The 21,192-nt window shown below is 42.4% G+C and overlaps 1 protein-coding gene across 5 annotated transcripts in view; it reads right to left on the reverse strand.

Moving 5' to 3' along the window:
- Nucleotides 1–21,192, reverse strand: part of UTRN (utrophin) — a 593,146-nt gene that overhangs the window by 334,076 nt on the left and 237,878 nt on the right. For all 5 annotated transcript variants that reach the window (XM_075554433.1, XM_075554432.1, XM_075554428.1 and 2 more), the window contains exons 35-43: nt 17,102–17,281; nt 15,458–15,586; nt 15,011–15,181; nt 13,668–13,829; nt 12,371–12,508; nt 8,630–8,821; nt 6,631–6,803; nt 2,144–2,294; nt 577–752 (exon numbers count right to left, since the gene is read on the reverse strand). In XM_075554433.1, coding sequence (XP_075410548.1) covers nt 577–752; nt 2,144–2,294; nt 6,631–6,803; nt 8,630–8,821; nt 12,371–12,508; nt 13,668–13,829; nt 15,011–15,181; nt 15,458–15,586; nt 17,102–17,281 — 1,472 coding nt within the window. The remainder of the gene's footprint in view (nt 1–576; nt 753–2,143; nt 2,295–6,630; nt 6,804–8,629; nt 8,822–12,370; nt 12,509–13,667; nt 13,830–15,010; nt 15,182–15,457; nt 15,587–17,101; nt 17,282–21,192) is intronic.

Consider the following 21,192-nt stretch of genomic DNA (forward strand, 5'->3'; position numbering starts at 1 on the left):
GGTTGAGGGGCAGACCTTTTGGGTAGCAGCCCAGTGTTTAACCCACTATGCCGGTAGGGCCCTTATCACGCAGTTAGGTTCAGACTCAGTGTTCTTTTGTACAACGGAAGGACACACGGCCCCATTCCTGTACCACCCTCAGTACCCGGAAGGAAAGGGTGTTATGTTTTTCTTTTCACCACTGGCTGTTGAGTCAATGCTGCGACTCTCAGTGGCCCCACGTGTACAGAGCAGAACTGCTCCCATGGGGTTTGCAAGGATGTGACCTCTCACAGGCTGATCGCTAGACCTGGCCTCTAAAGACCTCTGGGTGGGTTTGAACAGCCAACCATGTGCCTGGAAGCCAAGCACTTAACCTTCTGCATCACCCCAGGACTCCTAGAAGATGTGTTTCACATGGGATATGAGTAGATGATTGACACTTCGAGGCCACTTAAAAATGCAGTGAGGGGGACCGTGAACAGTGGAGGGCTGAACCGTCAGTAAAACCATCTGTAACGGAACACTGACATTGCCCGAGGATACCTTGAAAGAACCCATTCACCCCATGCCCCCAAGTTATCAAGACCAAATCACCTTGGCTGCCTATCCTTCACTTCTGCCACCACTGCACTCCAGCGTTGGTTGAGACCTGCCAGCTTGTCCTTCAGGAAGCTTCCGTTTGTGGAGGACAGTTTCTGCACAATGCCATCCCCGGTCCTGTTGAGTGCTGCCAAACGAGGCTGGTGGCTGCGGATGCCCTCTTCCAGGCCCTGCAACAGAACACAGCCTCCCATCAGTGCCGCGCCTCCACACCAGCGCATCATCACATGCGGACCTGTATTACAGGGTCTGGGCATTAGGAAGGTGGAGAACCACTGTTCTACACTGTTCCCATACAGGAGTGGTGGCAACAACGTGTAGAGACAGAAAGTTTGGAAGGGTAATTATTTACCTTTATGTAAAAGACATTTTGAAACAATATAATTACATTTCAGAGAAAACACTAAATGGGATTTATTTTGAAGCGTTAACCCACCCTCAAGAATGTCACTGGGTAAATCATGCTGAGACAGGATGGGGGTGTGGGTGGCAGGGGGCGGTTGTAAATGGGGAGCCAATAACAATGAACACAAAAAGGAAAAAATGCTATAAAATTGATTGTGGTGATGATTGTACAACTCTTTTTAGTATAACTGAACTACTGAATTGTATGCTAATAAAACTTATTACAATAAACTAATAACAGTAACAGCTGCTTACATTCAGCATAAGCATCAATTGTGTTTGATTAAATTGAATTGCTTATCTTTTTCCAAATAAGAGCCTGAATGCATCTATTAAGAAAAATAAAAAGACCATTTACCCCCATAAACTCTTAGTTCCTACCATGTAAGTGGGTTTCATTGCATATTCTATTGAGACATGGCTTCCCTGGTTTGCAAACTTTTTAATCAACAGATTAAAGGAATATTTTAAATGTCAGGTTTAAACCCTTATGTGTAACTCCCATAACAAGAAAAGTGCATTCTTGTGTTCACAGCAAAAACAAAAGCACCTCTTTACTCAAAGATGTTCTCCATAAAAGGAGATGTTAAAGATCTAATAAATCAGCCAATAGTTTATCCAGAGTAAAAGTGAAATGTTGGTTGCTTGGACCCACTAATTTTACAGACCTATTATGATCGGAAAACAGAGCCTGGCTATTGGGTTATATGTTCCAAGACAGAATGGAATCAAACCAACAAGAGCAGCTGCCCTGCTGTAAGCCCAAGAATATTTTACTTTCACAGTAATTATCAGCGCTGCGAAGAAAACGAAGAAACCCCTGTATCTCAGGACAAAACCCAAAGGTGAAATACATATAGGTTTAAAGCATACAGGTGAGTAGGAAATTTTATTCTCAATATAAAATCTGAAAGAGAAAATTGATCTTCATATGCACCACTAGAGAATATGTTTTTCTTTAAATGTCTGAGCAGCACACATGGGTGATTTTTCTTAAACCTTTAAAACTAGAACTGAAACAAAAAATGATAAACAGTCTCTATGCTTCTGGGAAAATTATATTTGATCCCTGCTCTCGAAAATCTGTCTTGAAAGCCACGTGCCAAACAAGCCCGTGTCCGCCTGCACTGAGCCCCCGCCGTGTGGCAGCACTCACCTGCTGCTGGGCCTGCGCTTTCTCTAGATCCAGGCTGCCATCCGGGGCGCAGGTGTCAGCCAGCAACTGCTCCATTTCCGTCATCCACTGCGTGAGGTCACTGAGGTCACCATGGAACTGCCGCCACTCTTCCACGGCTCTATCAAAAGAACTACCAGAGGACAAACAGGACAAAATGAGTTCCCACCTCAGAACCGCTGAAAGGTGATTTTCCTAAAGGAGAACCCGGCTGTCATTTAAAGACTCAGCTGCCGTTTAAGAAAGCACAATATAAATGGTATTCACAGCTCTTTGCTCAATTAGACCAGTTTTTGTCGCAAATTACAGCCAACCAATCCTCTTACGAGAAGCACGCATCAGTCGACGAACAAAAGAACTCCATGCCACTCTGCTGCTGTCTGTCTGTCTCTCTTTCTCTCTCTCTCTCTCTCTCTCTCTCACACACACACACACACACACACACACACACACACACACGGCAGCTTTTTAACTGACACGACCACACTGAGGTCACCCAAACTTTGCCCTCTCCGGCTTGAATAATTAAGATTCATTAGAGGCAGGCACGTTAACCCAACCAACCTGACACACTGGACGTTTCGAATGCCGTGAACTGCCAAATATGATTCACTGGGCTATTCTCTTTACTCAGGAACACTGCGTCAGAACACTTAGCTTCCAGGGAAAACAAAGCCCCGAAGGTCAAAACCCTTCACCATTTCCTTTTACAAATGACCTCTGGGCCCGGAGACGTCCTTAGGGTCCCCTTTACATGAGCACCGCCTAGCCCGGCAAGGCCCCCAGCCAGCCTCACTACCGGACAATGAGCACAGGGTCACTGAAACTGTTTACACTTGACTCTCAGAATTATCCAAATGTGCTTATCACGGAACACACAAACATAAAAAGGAAACAAAGGCTTGTTGGATTAGGATCCAAAAGTTCTTTTCCTTTGACTGTGTTGAAGGAATAGAGCTGGGAGGGGGTAGAAGGGATCGCTGAAATTTGAAATAACAATTTCCAGATAACACAAATATCCTTTACAAATCTCAAAAGGAGGTCTCTGATAATCAATAATCCCCAAATCACAGTAATATTATCTTTTTCTGTGAAGGCCATCTTTTAAATTCAATGTATTTATTTGACTGTCCAAAGGAAAGCCAAGCTGTCCTGAGCCCACAAAAGTACAAGCACTTCAAGCCGAGCACCAGGATTGCTCCACTCTCACTTATAACGATGCCCAATAGGTTTGTAACAGCCCAGTACATCACATGAATTTCTACTATCACAAATTAAAAATAAAAGATTATCCAAAAGGCTGCTCTAAAGACCCAACGGCTTGGAGGATGGAAAATCACACTTAGAGAAGATCAGACACCTAGTAACAGTGCACTGTCTTAGCACCCCAGCTGTGGATTTGATGGAAAAGAGGCGCCCCAAAGCCGTGCCCTCCTCTGGACGCCAGACCAGCTGTGTGGGAAGGAGCACAGAGTCAGGAAGAGCCCTGGACTTCCCGAGCGTGAAGGGGCTCTAAGGACCTCTGTCTGGGACATGATCACATTAGGAAGTTCACTACCCTTTCCCGCCCCAGGTTTGGATTTGAATTAGGCCTTCTCTGGAAGCCCTGGGTGGTGTAAGTGATTAAGCGCCTGACTAAATGCAAAGGTAGGCTTTAATATTCACATTGAATTTTCTGTCCTCCTCTAGAACCCCATCCTGCCACCTCGCCCCCCTGTATCTGCAGATGGCGCTGTCACCCACCTAGGAAGGATCCTCGGTGACGTAAAAGGTAAATGCTCAGCCGCTATCCAAGAGGTGAGTGGTTTGAGCCCACTCAGCAACTCAATGGGAGCAAGATCTGGCCATCAAATCACAGCTCAGAAAACCCCAGGGAGTGGTTCTACTGTTCAGTGGGGTTTCCGTGTGCTGAAGTCAACATACAACCTACCTAACAACAATAACAACCAACCGACGTCCTTAAGCCAAAACTTGAATGCCATTTTTCACTATTCCCCATTCCCTCTGGTAATATCCCATCAACCACCACATTGTATTCATTCAATTCTCCACATGCTGCTTGACTTTTCCCTTAGCCTCCACTCCCACAGCAAGCTCCCTAAGCAAAGTATCACCATGGGCCGGCCACGCACCCCGGTCTCCTTCAGCCCCGGCCTCTATCAATCCATTCTGCAATCCACGAGCCAACCTTCCTTTGCTACAATACTGTAACGGCTCCCCACTGTCCTGAGAACAAATTACAAACCGCTTGATCTGACAAAGGTGTTCTTTTAGAGCGCTCTGGTTTCTTCTCTCTACACGCATTGCAGCTCTACCTGCCGGTTTTCATGTCCTCAAAGGCATCGCACCCACTCTTACCTGTGACACTCTACGTGCTTCCTTCCCTATCATTCATTCTTCACCGGGCAACTTCACCGGATCCAAAGATACACACCCAGCGCCATCCAGACCCTTCTGACTCCCCGCTCTCCTGGCTCAGAGAGTACAAAGACGGCACTGGCTTCCTGGGCTGTCAACCTGCAGGGAAGCAAGCCTCACCTTTCTCCCACGCAGCCTTACCAAATGCACGAGGGCGCCTCACGTGACCCCCTGTGTGACCCCTCACACAGATCTACACATTGGTTCACAGCTGCGCTCACAATCATGCTATCTTTTGTGTACTATGTGTGCCTGGAACTCCAGGATAGAGAATAAATCCATGGAGCTTATTGGCCTCATAATTTGTATAGTCACATTGACTCAATAAATATTTTTTAAATGGATGGTACAGGAGAGATGGCGAGATAGGTAGGTGGGTGGACAAAATGTATTGCAAAATGATTAAATTTCAAGAAATAATTAAACTATGGAAAAAGAGTGAATGACAAAATTGAGAGGAAAATTATTTCTGATTGAAATAGAATTTTAATTTAGAAACAAAAACAATGAAAATTTAAATCAAGTTTGTGTTGAGTATAGAAAATTGATAAGGAAATGGAAATAAAATCTTGCAGCAAATCCTATGGAATAGGCTGAAAATGAGAAGGCTGAACGATACCCACACAGTAAGTCAGCCAACCAAGGACATAAGGAGAATCATCGTCTGAGACCTTGGTAGCAGGGAAGACAGTCTGAGAATTCAAGAATCTCAAATAAAACAAAATAAAGAAAAGGAGGAGTATCGAGTATGAAGGAGCCCTGGTGACGCTGTCAGCAAGTGCTGGGCCACCAAGAGCAAGGTCAGTGGTTCAAACCTATCAGCTACTCCTTGGGAGAAAGAAGAAGTACAAGACTCACAGCCTCAGAAACTCCATATAGATCACTCCGAGTTAGACTTGACTTAACAGCAGTGAGGTCGGTTTGGTTGACCATTTGTCTCAGACAGTTCTCAAAAGTCAGCTCTTTGGGGAAATGTCAAAGGTAATGCCACAGGCTATGCAAAGTACACATGACGTTCTGGAAATAAGACCCGATTCATTTTCATAATTATCAATGTTACTTTGGAGGGCAATGATAGTTCAGTTATTACTCTTTAACAAATAGTTGTCACCTAATAACCAGGCCCAGTGAAATTTCTGGAAGTATGGATAAAGATGTATATAAGATATTCTCTAATTGTACAAAAAGATAGTTTTATGGGGTGGGGGGAGAGACATATTTCTACAAAGGAATATATCTAAGGCCATTAAAAGTTATTGCTTCAATGACTAATTGTATGAAAATGTAGGTTTCAAAAACACTATTGAAAACATAATGCTACTTTCTGTTTGTGCATATCTCTAAAAATTTCCATAGTTATCCTGTTACCTTTCTCTCCTATACTCTGTTATATTAAGCTATGTCATATTTTATTTAGTTTTTCACAACATATATAGCTCCAGGCAATATATATATATAGATATATCAGTTTCAATTTCTTCCTATTAAAAGACATGGTCAAAATCTAGTAAACAGGCTCAATGACATCTTATTAATCAAAATTTTATAAAAATAGGTTTGGGATTGTATATTGTCCCAGGGGGTTTCTAGTCTATAATCTTCACGAGACCACATCAACATGCCTTTCTCCTGCAAAGAGACTCGTCGACTTTAAATTGCCAGCCACTGGGTGAGCAGGCAAACACTTAACTGTTATACCCAGTGATCATTGCACAATTGATTAAAAACAAAAAAAGCCCCCTCTGCTCTCTAGTTAATTATGACTTACAGTAACCCTGGAGGACAAGGTTGAACTGCTCTTGTGGGTGTGGGTTTCCATGACTGTAAATCTTCACAGGAGTACAAAGCCTCATCTTTCTTCTGCAGCACAGGTGGTGGTTTCAAACTGCTGACGTTGTGGTTGGCAGTCCAAAGAGTGACTACTGAGTCCATGGGACTCCAGAATACCATTGATTAAATAGGGCATGTTAATCTACATATGACCTTCTCCAGACCCATGACCATAAGCCGTTTTATAGAAAAAATTAAATATTAATTTAATTTGCACATACCCTTTCCGATCACTGTACAAGCTATTAACTCTGTCCCATTTTGCATTCAACTGAGTAAGTGTATCCCCAATTTGAATAGCTTCAGATCCAGAAGCTTCTAGGATAACGTCTGGTTGCTTTTCATGAATGACTGCAATTTGCTCTCCATGCTTGTCCAGTTGGTCTTTGATACGCTGCAAAGATATTGTCAAATATTAACACACTCCAGTCACTGATAGAGAGAATGGAGTGGCAGATGAGAAAAACTTTATATTACATATGACTAACTTAAAATAACAAAGAGATGTAATCTCTGATCATCAAAACTGGAAATATATTAATGACACCCTATTTTAATCAAGTGGTAAGAATATATTAATGGAGGGAAAAGAAAAGTCTTCAGCGATATTTAAGATGGCATCTACACAAGTCAGGTATAAGTTTTCAATCATATTCTATAAAGGTAATGAGTATTTAAAGTTGGAATTATTCATATTTGCATATGCTAAGAAACAGTTTACATAACCAAAAAAAAGCTATTAAGCCAGGGGTCCTCAAACTACGACCCAACATTTATCCGGTCTGCCAAGTGTTTTTGCCGCTGCTGCCCGTCCTGCTTAGCAGCTGGCTAGTCCAGTGTGTATAGGAATTTGTTCATAGTCTTTTTAAAACCATACTCTGGCCCTCCAACGGTCTGAGGGACAGTGAACTGGCCCCCTGTTTAAAAAGTTTGAGGACCCCTGTACTAAACTTTATAAATCTAGCAATTATTTTGTTGTGATTTTACACATAAATATAATTAAAATATATGGTAAGCATTAAAAAATCTTAATAGTGCTATAAATTAAAAACTTCCAGATCATAACTTAACCTACAAAAATATGCCAATCCACACTCCGACTGGCCAATCTTAAACCACTTATAGATGGCATCACAAACGCTGACATTAAATATGAGCTAACAAGCTCTTAAGAAAAGGCTACGTTTTGTGCATGTTTTTAAAAATACCTGACCTTACAACAAATCAATACCTGTGTACACTAAGAATCCACAATTTAAAAAATCAACATCTATTTTAGAAATTGAAACTGGTGAGGAATGGTCACAGTGGCGGTTACATAATCTCCTGTCAACTTGCAAAGGGGTGGAGTCTAGCTGTCAATCAAGTCACAGCCTGATGAGTTCATTTTGGAGGCACAAAGGAGATAGCTCACTGGAGGCCAGATACTCTCTGTGCACGTCTCCCTGCAGGACATTCCTGCTGACAAGCCACATGAAGCTATGTAAGCGGTGCCAGACCCCTGGAGCTGGAGGAGCCATGTGGAGACCCACACCAGCACTGAGATGCTTCCACTGCCACAGGATCCACAAGACATTTCACCCACTGCCCCGTGATTATCCTGCATTCGGCGTCATTGCATGGCTGCGTGAGTCTAAAGAGGATTTTATGGACTAGTATTGACATAATGGGTAATATCAGACTTATGGACTTGATGTGGCCTGGGCTGGGATGCGTTCTTAATGTACAATTGCTCTTTGAAATAAAGTTCTCTCTTACGCACTTGAGTGTCTCTGGATTTGTTTCTCTAGTCAACCAGACTAACACAGTCACCTTAGAATAAACAACCAGTTCAGATAAAAAGGGCAGCAGTTAATGAAGGTCAAAGGTCAAGAAACTTGGGGGTGGGAGGGAGGAGGAATGAAACCAGGAAAACATTGGGAAGAAGTGGGATAAGTGATTGTGCATCGAGGAGATGGAAATAAATGAGAGGCAACATAAAATGTGCGTTAACTGCCGAAGGCACAACGGATGATGTGCTTATGGGACTGCTACCCAACTCACAATCGAAAGCTTTCGAAGAAATGTAAACTGTCCATCTATTTCACTGGCATAAATATTACTAATTCCTTGACAGAAATTTAGTAGATTATAATATCATGTAGATAGGTACAATAATAAGCTCTTTGCTTTATTCCATCACGAACAGCAGCTAAACAAATAGAGTGGCAGTAAGCAAACCTTCAGAGAATCTTCCTGAAAAGAGAAGTCTTCGTAGATCACAGTGTTCAGCTCTGGAGTATTAAGTGATAATTCAACATCGTCCATGGAGTGTAAAACCTTGTTAATTTCAACCAGGTATTCTGCGGGGAGGAGCGACGATCTAACTCCAGCCGGGAGTTGACCCACTTTTCTCTGTTGAGTAGGGATTATCTATAAAAAGACAAATAATGATAATAATGCATACATCTTAACAAATTTACCCAATGACTAATAGTTAATTGAAGAAATAATAGACTGTCTTATGAACTAATTCAATATGCTGACCCAAATCAGTTTTTTAAAGTTGTCTGTATTTTAAAAATACCTTGTTATAGAAATCTTTCACAACTTTTTTTCTAACTTTTCCCTCTGCCTGCTGTTAAATAAAATCGCAACATCATTATCATAATAAATGACTTCATGCTTGAAACACTTTTCTTTGAGACTTATTTCACCTACAGTCATTCCACACGTGAGAAAACAAAGCCGCACCCCCGCACCCCCTACTGAGTGGCTAAGGAAATGAGAATGCTCAGCAAATCATACATTTCTGTGGAAAAAGAAAACATTTTGATATCATTACACCCAACTTTTTAAACATCACAATTACGTTAAATACTTCTGATCTTTTTGCTAAAATCACGAGACATATTCATATTATAACATAATGTAACAATATAATATGTCATGTGACAGTGTGACAGGCAATTAGCATATATCCAAGTAATTCGATATATAATTTTAACCTTTGTAAACAACAAAAAGGAAGCACTTTGTTGAGAGATCACAAAATTAGACCACTGTTTAATTTAATTTTAGCTTCATTTTAAAGATACAGACTCTTGGATAATATTGATATGTGGTGCAAATGGTTACCATGTTTGGGGGCCAAGCTAAAGTTCAAGTCCACCTGGAGGGTAACTTAGCAGTCAGTACGGGCAAGCTACCGCTTAGAATTCAGCCAATGAACACACCAAGGAGCACCGTCCTACTCTGAAACCTGGGATGGCGTCGATTTAGAATCGACTCTACCGCAATTGGGGTTTGATCACCTCCAAAACAACAACCCCCTGCCATTAGTCCTGGCTGAGTCACTGCGACCCGACGCCTGGGGATCGCAGCCCAAGGTGTAATCAGGATCTCACCAGGCCTCCTCGGATCACACAGAAGGAATCAAACTAAGAACTAAAACCCATCCACCTAGTTGGATGTCCCATCTAGTAACCAGGAGCTTACAGAGCTCATTTGGTTTTCAAAACAAAAAACAAAAAACACCCCCCCAAAACAAACAGTAAAGCTCCAGACAGCTAATCACTTGCTATGGAGCCCCGTGGCAGAGTGGTCATGTGTGGGGCCCCCATCCTCACAACCACCAGCAGGAGAAAGATGAAGCTCTTAATTCCTGTAAAGAGATCAGTCTCACACTCACAGGGTCCTTGTAGGATTTGACTCAAGGGCAGTGGATTTTTTGGTGTTTGCTTTTCCTCACGCAGCAGTGCTAGACACAATTCGTTTACCCGTGACTAGTAATCAAAAGGTTGACCCTTAGAACCTACCCATAAGAACCACGAAAGGAGGTGGGGGGATTAAAAAAAATAGGCTAGCAATTTGCTTCCATAAAAATTACAGCCAAGAAAATCTTAAGGAGCATTTCTTCTCTGAGGCGCACGGGTTCCGGTAAGTCAGAATCTACTGGACAGCCCAGAGTACTTGCTGTCTCATCCCCTCTGTTGGAAACTTAGTAGAAGGCACTTTTATACCATAGCAACTGCTGGAAGGCATCGCCCTGCCAGGCTGCCTGGGCAAGGCCTTGAGAGGAGGGAGTGGGGGAGGTCAATGGCATTCTAAACAGAAAGTTCAAGTTAAAAACAAACAAACAACAAACCCTATTCATTAAGACTCTTGTTTCCTATTCAGACTTTCCGAATCAGGGGTGTTCTGAGCCTCCATACTCTTGCAGAGGCAGCAAGACAGTTCAAGATTTAAGTATCTCCTTTCTATGTTCCCAAAATAGACTGTCCCCCAAGAGAGTGATCCATCAAAAGTTCCCAAGGAGGCGGGGGGGGGGGGGAGGAAGTCTTCCAATCTGACCCAGCCTTCTGGAGAGTTAGATTTTTGAAAAACGTTGTGAGGACGAGGACACAGAAATCCAAACCATACTACAGGTTAGGGCTACCATTAGGGAGGGTGACACACGCCAGGCCACATTCCAAATACACTGAAAGAGTTGGTTTTAAAGAATATCTTGTAGGATTTTTCTTTGTTTTGCTTTTATCAAACCAGAGGAAAACCCGGACCTAAATAGAACTGGGTAGTTGCCAATGCTCCAGAGGAGTTGAGACTTCCGAGATGCAGGAGGGAGGGAGGCAGAGGGGGAGCTGGGGATGACAGCAAGGTCAGCTTGGGAATCGTCCCAAGGCCCGGGAGATACAGACACAGACATCGAACAGGCAATACGCCAAGAAGCTGGATCATTCTCTCAGATCCCCACATCATCAACCAAACCACTACTAGAAGGGATCAGCAGAGCACAGAGGGACCAGCACACACAAAACGCAGCTGGGAAGACTTCTATTCCAAAGGGGACTAACTGGGTGTGAATCTTCCTGTACCATGGAAGTCTCAGGATAGCGGCTTCACAAGTTTGGTTATTCATAAATGGGAATTTTCCATGACGTGGCCAAGACTTCCACGTGGAACAGTGCAGAACCGCAGAAGGAAGTCGACTCTGAAAGACAGATGCATTCTCTGTCTGTCTCAGAGTTAGGGCTGCCAAAGAGATAGCCAATGGTGCCTCGGGTGGCATAAGAGTTACACACACACACACACACACACACACACACTCACACACACACACCACTCAATACCATCTGGTCAGCGCTGACTCATAGTGAACCCCTGTGGGTTTCCGAGGCTGGAACTGTTTGTGAGAGTAGAAAGCCCAGTCTTTCTCCTAGAGAGCTGCTGGTGGTTTTGAACTGCTGACCATGAGGATCACAGCCCAACACATAACACTGAACTACCAGGGCTCCTCTATAGGTTTGTCAGTGTGGAAGAAAGAAGTCTATCTCCCCTTGAAGTCCATCTGATACCCAGGGGCTCCAATGGATACAGACCCGGTCATCTCTCCCATAAAGATTATAACAACTGATTGTACAATTATTTTTCATCTATTTTTAAAAATATTATCAGTAAAAGGTAACTGTTGGATTGTCAGACAGGTAAATTATATAACAATAAAACTGTATTAAAATAGTTAATAAATAAATTAAAGATACAACAAGACAGTTCTACTCCATCCCTGAGTCAAAATCAACTGGACAGCATCAACGAATATTAATACTGAACAGACATGAGATATAAGATTATATATTTCAACTGTTGGGTAGGCAGCAGGCTGCTATTCACAAGGTTGATAGTTCAAGCCCACCAGCTGCCTGCCCCCATAGTCTCAGAAACCCCCTGCACCAGAACTGACTCAATGGTGGCGGGTTTGGTTTGGTTATCTTAAGCAAAAGAGATGCCACTCATAGGAATTTATGTTTCTAATTTCCGTGAGTCCTGCTCCATCAGGGGGCGGGATCCTATATTTTAGCAACACGTGCAGAAAAGGAGGGCAATGGTGCTCCAGCTGGCTTGATTTGGCGTCCACAAGTGCAGCACCAACCACCTGATGGCAAGAGTTGCATCAACCCCACAGAGTGCTTCCCCTGACGGTACCTTGACTTTGCTGTATCTCGCATGCAGAAGGACTAACTGCAATCGGAGCTTTTCTTTCACACTGTCGTCCATAGGCTGACGTAGCATGTGCTCTCCCCTTTGAAGCACGTCCTCAATCTGGGCTCCCTTCTCTTCCATCTGAGGGTTCAAAGGGAGAAAAAGGTACTCCACAGAGAAGCGTACGGGGCCCTCATTACCAAGTCTCAAGCGGGACTAGTTTATAAAGGGCAAAGTCAGTCAAGATTTGTTTAGCAAAATAACGGGCCATCAAACTTGTCTGGTTTTCTTCAAATATTTCATATATCTAGTGAGTAAAACAGAAGCATTGCTATAAAATCATAGACACCTTAAATAAAAATACCACGGTGGTAAGCTACGACTGTATCTCAGCATGTCCTTCAGCCATGACTTCTGAAAACAGTGTTTTCCATCTCTAATCTTTCCCTGAAGAATCATGCGCTCTCCCGTTTCCTCCATGTCTAGATGGCAGTCTGGCATCCTCACGGGTCTCAAACTGTGATCCTTTGAAATGTTGAATTTGGGGGACAAAAGGAAGGTCTACAGATGCAAGATGAAGTAAGGGCTCTTGAGGAAGTGCTCAGAAGACCGCCCTGCTACTCTCAAGGGGCAAGCAGGTGCCTTGCCCCGATGGGGGGAAAAATCCTTCATTATGACCTTACCGATCTCTCCTCTAATACAGTTTTCCATTGTCTTAAAAATCCCTCCTACTAAGAACCTGTCCTTTCATAAAATCTGTCAAGGATGCCTCTTTATAGCTCTCCACAAAATACAGTCACCACAACCTTCTGAGCTGACCTCTTCTGCCTGGAACTTCACTGCCCACCAGAGTCCTTCAATCACTGCTCTCTTGGGTTCGTTTTGAAAGCACCTAATGAGACTAAGACACCTGTATTAAATTGCTGTGCTGAGAGAACTTGTCTGAAGCCGTCCACGGATCACAGAGGTATGTTGAAACACGTTTGATTTGGAAGAAAGTCATGCATGCATGAACTGGAACCTCAGAAGCAATACATTTTTACAATTACTCTTGTATTACATTAACTCTGAACATGGCTAACAGAGGATGAGAGATGACATAAAGGCTTAACTCGTAAGGGAGCATACTTTCTTTATATTTTTTCAGCAAGAGATAAATCACTTGGCAAAATCTCACACTGACATTCATCTTAAATTCTTATTTGGATCTGGTTCTGTTGTGTTTAGCAGCTTGCCTGTGTAAAATATAATTAACCGAAATAAAAACCAAAACAGAGAACACCATGGTCCTTGAACGCACCTTCTCGTCTTCCTCACTGGATGCCAAGAGTTTGTCCCCGACACTTAACATCGTTTGTACATCATTTTCCAGTCTGTCCAGGTCAGAGGAAGGCACACCAGCAGCACACGTCTCTTGGCCCACCAAATGTTGGTATGACAAGGAATCCCGGCCAATTAGCAACTGCAGAAGGAAAACGGTTCTCTGTAAAGAGGCCTGGACCCTGATCTTCCACCACAGAGGTGTGAGATGTCTAGAGGGGAATCTGCATTTATTTGACATTTAGTATTCAAAAAAGCAATGATGTTGTACCAATTCAACTTCTCTGAACTATTTATTTTCTTCAAACTCTAGCCAGAGACACGAGTAGCGCTCAGCTAACTGGCTTCCTGGAAGGCCATTTGGAAGTTTCTGCGACCACATGTCTCAGTCGGAAATGACACTCTGATCCAAAAAGACATCCCTGCCTCGGAAAGCAAGATGTGGCACCCTGAAGAACATGCACGCCCTAGAGAACATCTCCTGAGCTCAATTTCCCCAGAAGAGGGCCGCTCAGATTGTGAAACTCCCACTTCATGCACCAAAACTCAAACGCGTCACTGTCAAGTCAATGTCAGCTCATGACGCCCCCACGAGCTACAGATCAGAGCTGCTCTACTGGATTTCTGTGGCTGTCGTCTCCACAGCAGGCAGCAAACCGCCCAGGCATCCTGACGTGGCACCACCAGGGGGGTCTGCCTCTCCCATCTTGAGGCTACTAGTCCTGTGCAAACTGCTGGACCACCCACCAAACTGCCCAGAAATCCCTCCTTCCCAATGCAGCATCTTAAGCTAATGTGTCTAAAGAGCTTCACATTTAGATGACTCAAAATCAACACAATATGGAAGAAATACGCAACACTGTGGGCAAGAAAATCTCTTCCAGCATTGGCCAGTTGTGGGGAAACCCGCATTCACACACATGCCAATGACAGAAGTGCCAAGGTCTGCAAACTTTCTGAGTGCTATTTGGCAAGTCTATTGAACCGCCTTTAAATGCAACAGTTTCAAGCAACTCTAATAAATTATCCCAAAGGCATATATTAAGAGATGAGTATAAAGACATGGATAATAATGCTTTAAAGACTCAAATGAGTTATTTTCACCAAATTCTTATTTTTTTAACTTCCTCATATTCACACACACACACACCAGAATAAATATTCCATCCAATGAAAATGTGTTGGCATCAAGTTTTTAATTTTAAAAGCTTGGATGCATACACTATATCCTCATGGATCATTTACACACACACACACACACACACACACACACACACACAGAGGAGCATGGTCTTCTATGGGCATAAAAATAAAGTCACTTACTTTGGCACTTTTGATATGCTGAGACACCTTTTCAAAGTTTCTATTCAGTTCAGCTAACTTTGGCTCTACAAGCTCCTTTCTTGAGCCTCCACGTGCATTCATCAAAACGACGGCTTGGCCACGAACATTTTCAACTTGAAGAGTAGCATCATCCAGCTCAGATATTAACCTCTGATTTTAGGAGAACATAAAACTGTCACGTGTGGAAAATCAAAACCCAATGCGGGGATGGTGCTTTCAATTCTGTCTAGCCCCAATGAAGAAATCATGTTCAACTTAAGTGAGACTTCCCACAGACCGCCGTGTCTCCCACCCACAGAAAAGTCAATCAGTGTATACTAATGGGAAGAACAGAGGTAGGAGTAACCCTGACAATCGGCAAGAGAAAAGACAGCAGGCAAAAGGTTCCCCCTCCTGGGATTTCAATCCATGCTCCAAGTTCGGTACCTTCACAATTTCTTCCTGTTTGTTCGCTGGTTTTTGTTCAATCTCATCCAACAGAGTTTCGGCTTGATAAAGCCAGGTACTTAAGTGAGCGACATTTCCATCAAATATATCCAGCTGGTTCTGGTGGCTCTACAAAGTAATTAATACAATGCTGACACAAGCCGGTTTAAGTGACAAAAAAAATCTACCATCAAAAATGTTTTCATCTTTTCAACCTAAATTGTACTGAACATACACTACACGCCAGGCCTGGAGAACACTAGAATGTTTTGTTGTTTTCTCCCCTCAGGCAACAAAGGTCACAAGAGAGAAAGAGAAATGTCCAGGAGCACACCCAGAGAACAGAAAATGAATAAGGAGAGTTTAAAGTGATAACTTGAGAAGAGATCTTAAAGGTCTGCAAAGAGCAAAACTGTTAGCTGAATTGAAGAAAGGGTTTCACCTTCTGCAGTGCTCCACCCGGGCAGTAAAGCTCATTCCTAAAAATGCTTCAGTTAACTAATTTTTTTAAGCTATTTGGTTTAGATCTCAGTACAATAAAAAATCCGAAAATAAAAAAAGATGAACGTAGCTTGTTTTTTGCCCCCCAGTTGTACTTCATGTGTCTCCTTTCCTCCTCATTCCTATCTTTAAATGATCTTCACCTTCCTCAATCATATTTTATATTCTTCAGATATGATGAAAAGAAAAAATTTTAATCTAGATTAAGAGAATTAAAAGACCAAAAAGGATGAGAAAATTTCTGCAAAAATATTTATCTCGTAAAGGCCTTGTGTCCCAAAAGTCAAAGACCCCTTCAAACAAACAAGGATACAATATGCAACTCAATCAGCAAAGGATCTGAACCGGCAGCCCATCAAAGATCCACAAGGAAAAAAAGCACATAAAAATTGGTCGATACCACGTGTCACTATTATTGTTTGCCATCAAACCTTTCACAGAAACTCTATAGGACAGGACAGAACTTTCCCCATTGTTTCCTGGGCTATAATCTTTACAAAACAAGGTTGCTATCACATGTTTCTTCCACAGAGAAGATGGTGGGTTTGAACCACCAACCTTTCTGTCAACAGCCAACTGCTTCATAGCTGTGCCATCAGGGTCTTTCAAATGTTGTTGTGTTGTTGGTTTTTTTAAAAGCCCTTTCAGATCTTTAAAAAAAATCAATTATGGCTCACAGGAACCAATAAAATGCCTCTGTTATGGGAACAGACAGCCTCATCTTTCCCCCACAGGTGACCTGGTAGGTTTGAACTAACAACCTTGTGGTTCTCAAACCCACAGTGCCACCAGAGCTTCTGAGGGAAGAGCAAATTAAAACAGGAAGAGGTCATCATTACAGACCTATCAGAATGGCGAACACCGAGACAGCGGCAATATCAAGTCCTGGCAAAGATGTGGCGCAACAGACATTAGGAAGGCATAAAAAGATGCATGTCTTTATAGGTCAGAAATGTTATTCCTGAGAAGACACTGTGAACTCATGCGCGTTAGTATCTTTTCAAAGGAAATAAGCTGCGTTCTAGTGAATTCATTCGTAAGGGGCAAACTATTCTGACACACAAGATAATAGAATGTGGAGTCTATTCTGGTCAAAGAAGTCTTAGAGCTAAAAATTCACAGGAGACTCTTCAGGAAGCGTACCATTAAGGTATTGCACCAGTCCTCGGTCCAGGTGCGGACGCGACTCCACCCCGCGTTCAGGACGCAGAGCCGCTCCTGTAACACGGGCTCGCTGCCCTCGATCAAGCTCTGGAGAGCAGCACTGCTCTCGGTGATGGCACCCAAGTCAGCCTTCTTCTTTTCCAGGTCTTTCAGAACAGTCTAGAAAACACAAATAGAGCGCACTTGATCCGTCAGGTCATTATAAAGACTTGCGCGTCCTTCATTTAATACAAAACTTTCCTTGCGCATAACTGTAAGTAGTCCACGGTGACCCCTAAATAAAGGACACGATGTCTAATTCGCCATGGGCAAGTCAATGCTGACTCACAGCAAACCTGCAGGGGAGAGCGGAAGTAGCCTGCGAGGTTTCCACAGCTGGAAGTCTTTAGGGAAGCAGCCGGCCACGGCGTGCTCTCCCAGAGCAGCTTGTGCATGGATGGGAGCTACTGACATTCGGTTGTAGCCAAGTGTTGAATCACGGCACCACGGGGTCTCCTTGCAATATGGCAAGGGTTTACACAACTCCAGAATGTATTATTAACAAGATCAGTGTTCTCATACTCTTAATGAAAATTTAAATTCTAACTGTACAAATACTAAAGGCTAATGACACATGCAAAACTATGATGATTTCATGTCTCTTATGTGTGAATTCTATTTATCACGCGCACACACATCAATTCATGATTCTAAACCAAAATCCACTTCATTTTCAGTAAGTAAAAGCTAGCCCAGTAGAAATATCATAAAACACACCAGGCTAGGGCGTGGTGCCCCAACAGTCTGGACTGGAAAACACTCCAAAAGACTAACAAACAATCCTTGAACTAACTACAAAAAACAAAACAGGCTAAAACATTTCCTAACAAATTTAGGTTCCAAGCAGGAACTATTAATAAGTTCTACATTTAATTATGAGGAATACACTCTGTAATTAGATGATGTGTCTTAGAATCAGTTGTATAGACATGACATAAAACATGTCCTCTTTAAAAAATCACAGGAGGACCATCCTGTCTATGATTGTCCAAACACAAAACGATAAGACTCTGATGCAATGATCATAATCTCATTCATAAATTTTATCAGGCGTGTAGTCGAAGAATTATAGAGGGAATATCAGGCGCTATAATTAAAGCTACAGAGTTTTATTCATATAAAGCAACATACTTGTATCTAACCCACTCCTGTCGCACCTTCTTAAAACCAGCGCTTACAGCGATCATTTTAAGGGGCCCGAATGCTTATTGATATCTCACATCATTACATCACATTTTGAAAGGCAGAAAACTAGCAAATGCACGAGTGAGTCCAGGTTGAAGCACTTATTTGGGCATGTCAGTAAGTGGGATATTCATGAAGACACTGAAGCATTTCTTTCCAATATGATTCTCCAGCAGAAGAAAATGAAATGCCCACCCCCATGTTCTCTGCAGCCAAGACTTTCTCTACTTTCTCAGAAGCCATACACTGTTCCTATAACCACGCGTATTTGAATTTCAACAGTATACAAGCTGCTCATGCTAATACGTTTTACTGTACTGAAACTAAAACTATTTCAGTTAAGGGATGGAAATGCTATTTTTAAGTTTTGTGTTGAAAACAATTGCGCAATATTTTTAGAGATAATACATTAAAATGTTGGGACATATGTGTACTCCTTTAACCTGACCTCACAAAACTAAAAAGATGATGCTATATGCTGATAAGCCATTTGATTTGCTTTATTGAAAAGCATGGTCTGTGAAATGGTGATATATATATGTCACCTTCATTACTGCAAACCAGAATTAAGATTACATGGAATTTCACGACAGTTTTCCAGAAGAGAAAAACATATCCTTTTCTATATTCATCAACTGGAAATTTACAATTGTGTCAAAACTAGTTGAATTGAGAAGTGTGCAAAAGCTGGATCATTAAAATTAAATATACAAAAAATCATTATCATCTAGGTACTAGTTATAAACAGAAAAGAGAACAATAGCACACTTCTAATATAGTCAAAAACAAAGTAAATACATAGAAATACATTTCTTTGCATGCATATGGAGGAAATGTTCATGAAGAGAAAATTGTTATTAAGATGTAAAAGAATTGAGTAATAAACAATACATACTATTTCCTTAAGGAGACTGAATTAGCAAGTCTGTCCATTCCCATTGTCAAAGGTGTGGTTAAACCAGCAAGTGGAAATTCTCATTCACAGCTGGAGGGTACAACCTTCTGAAGGACAATTTTATAAGGCTCAGACTTTACAAGAAGGATGTGCCTTGAGGCCATAAATGTAAGGCGCAGAGATCATCCTCAGGGAGTAACTATGCAAGGATGCTATGGCTTAATGTCAAGTATATTCATCATACCATTGTTTACAATAGTAAAAATTGATAATAATGGACATGAATGGAGGAATGGAAAAACAAAAATAATGAAAACCTGACATATTTTCCATCAACCATGCAAAATCAGTAATAGGTAAAGGAATATGTCAACCATATAATATCAGTAAAAGAATGTGAGACCAAAGTTTTTTAAGGTCTTGGAAAACTATGGGAAAAAAGGCCATTCTTTTGAAATGCATATGCATGTGAATGCACCCAACCCGAGGCGCCTCAATGAAACTTAGAAGGTGACAGTGTCCTTGGATTAGACATGATTTTTGCATCTTTTTGATCATACATGAAAATCGATTTATATCTTTAAGTCATCATGATTGTCTGCAGTGCTGCATACACAGAGAACCATATTTCCCTGAAGGTTGTGGGTATATGAAAATGGTTTGCATTGGGTGCCTTTGTTTTGCTCTCCTCCACCACACACCCTTGATTTCTAACTTCCCCCATTGCTTCGCGGAGACCTATCTCCACCTCCGAGTCTCCTCAGCAGCGGTGCTCAGAACCCTCAGGAGCCATTTTCAAAGCAGAGAAGCATCTCGGTGGTGCCTAAGATCTTGCCTTTCCATCTTCATGTGCTAGTCCGAGAAACCCCGGGGGAGGAGTTGTATCGCCACACTACTTCCGTGCACCTTTCTCGCCACTGACTACAAGCGTGTAAACTGATACTGGTGGCTTTGGGTAAATGTCCACTTTTGTACCCAGAATTCCTTGTCAGCACTGCATCATTCGGCCTCCATGGAAGAACTACTGTGTGCTCCATATCACTCAATGAACAATGATTCTAACATGATTACAGCGAGACTGCGGGGCAAAGCCGCCGGTCCTGTCCCCTCTCTCACACTGTGCTGGGCTGCACGTTGCTGTCCTGCTGGAGGCGGGGCACCCGTGACAGACAGGCTTCAACTGCGTTTCCATAGTAAGACGGCCTGGGAGCAAGGACCAGGTACTGTACTTCTAAAAAATACTTTTTTTGCAGTGAACACCTTATGAATCATAATGAAAATTTATCCTCTCTACTGCCATAAGAAGTTCTTAGGTTACAGGCCCTCAAATCGAGACTGGGGAAGTGGAGTTACCCTTAATGACCTCAATGGAGTAACGTTTTGAGGATGTTCATTTGCTCATGTGGAGTGACTCAAACGGGAAGCCCCACGGCAAACATCCATTCACAGCATGAACATGAAATCTATGAAGTATGAATCTAGGAAAACTGGAAGTCATCAAAAATGGAATGGAAAGCTTGAAGCTGGAGCTATTAGGGATTCGAGGGCTGAAGCGGACTGGTATTGGCTATCTGAATTGGACAATCCTATGTTGAGGGCTGGTGTCCCAGCTATTGTTAAAAAGAACTTTACAATATCAACCCTGAAGGACAATACCGTCAGTGATAAGACAATACTCATCCATCTGCAGGGAAGACCAATGAATGTAATTACTATTCAAATGCATACACCAGTCGCGAACGCCAGCATAACCCTTACAGAAAAAATGAAGGCCCATAGAAAGGAAACAAAAAGCTTCAGAGGGCAGCTCAAGAAGACTGAGTATTATTCTGCAATATATAAAGACCTGGAGCTAGCACATCAAAACAGGAAGAATGCCTTCAACATTTCCCCTGCTGCGAGAACTGAGGGAAAGGCAAGCAGTACGGAAGGGTTCTCTAGGCAAAGCACT

Source organism: Tenrec ecaudatus, chromosome 7, assembly GCF_050624435.1.
Source record: "Tenrec ecaudatus isolate mTenEca1 chromosome 7, mTenEca1.hap1, whole genome shotgun sequence".
Taxonomy (NCBI): Eukaryota; Metazoa; Chordata; class Mammalia; order Afrosoricida; family Tenrecidae; genus Tenrec; species Tenrec ecaudatus.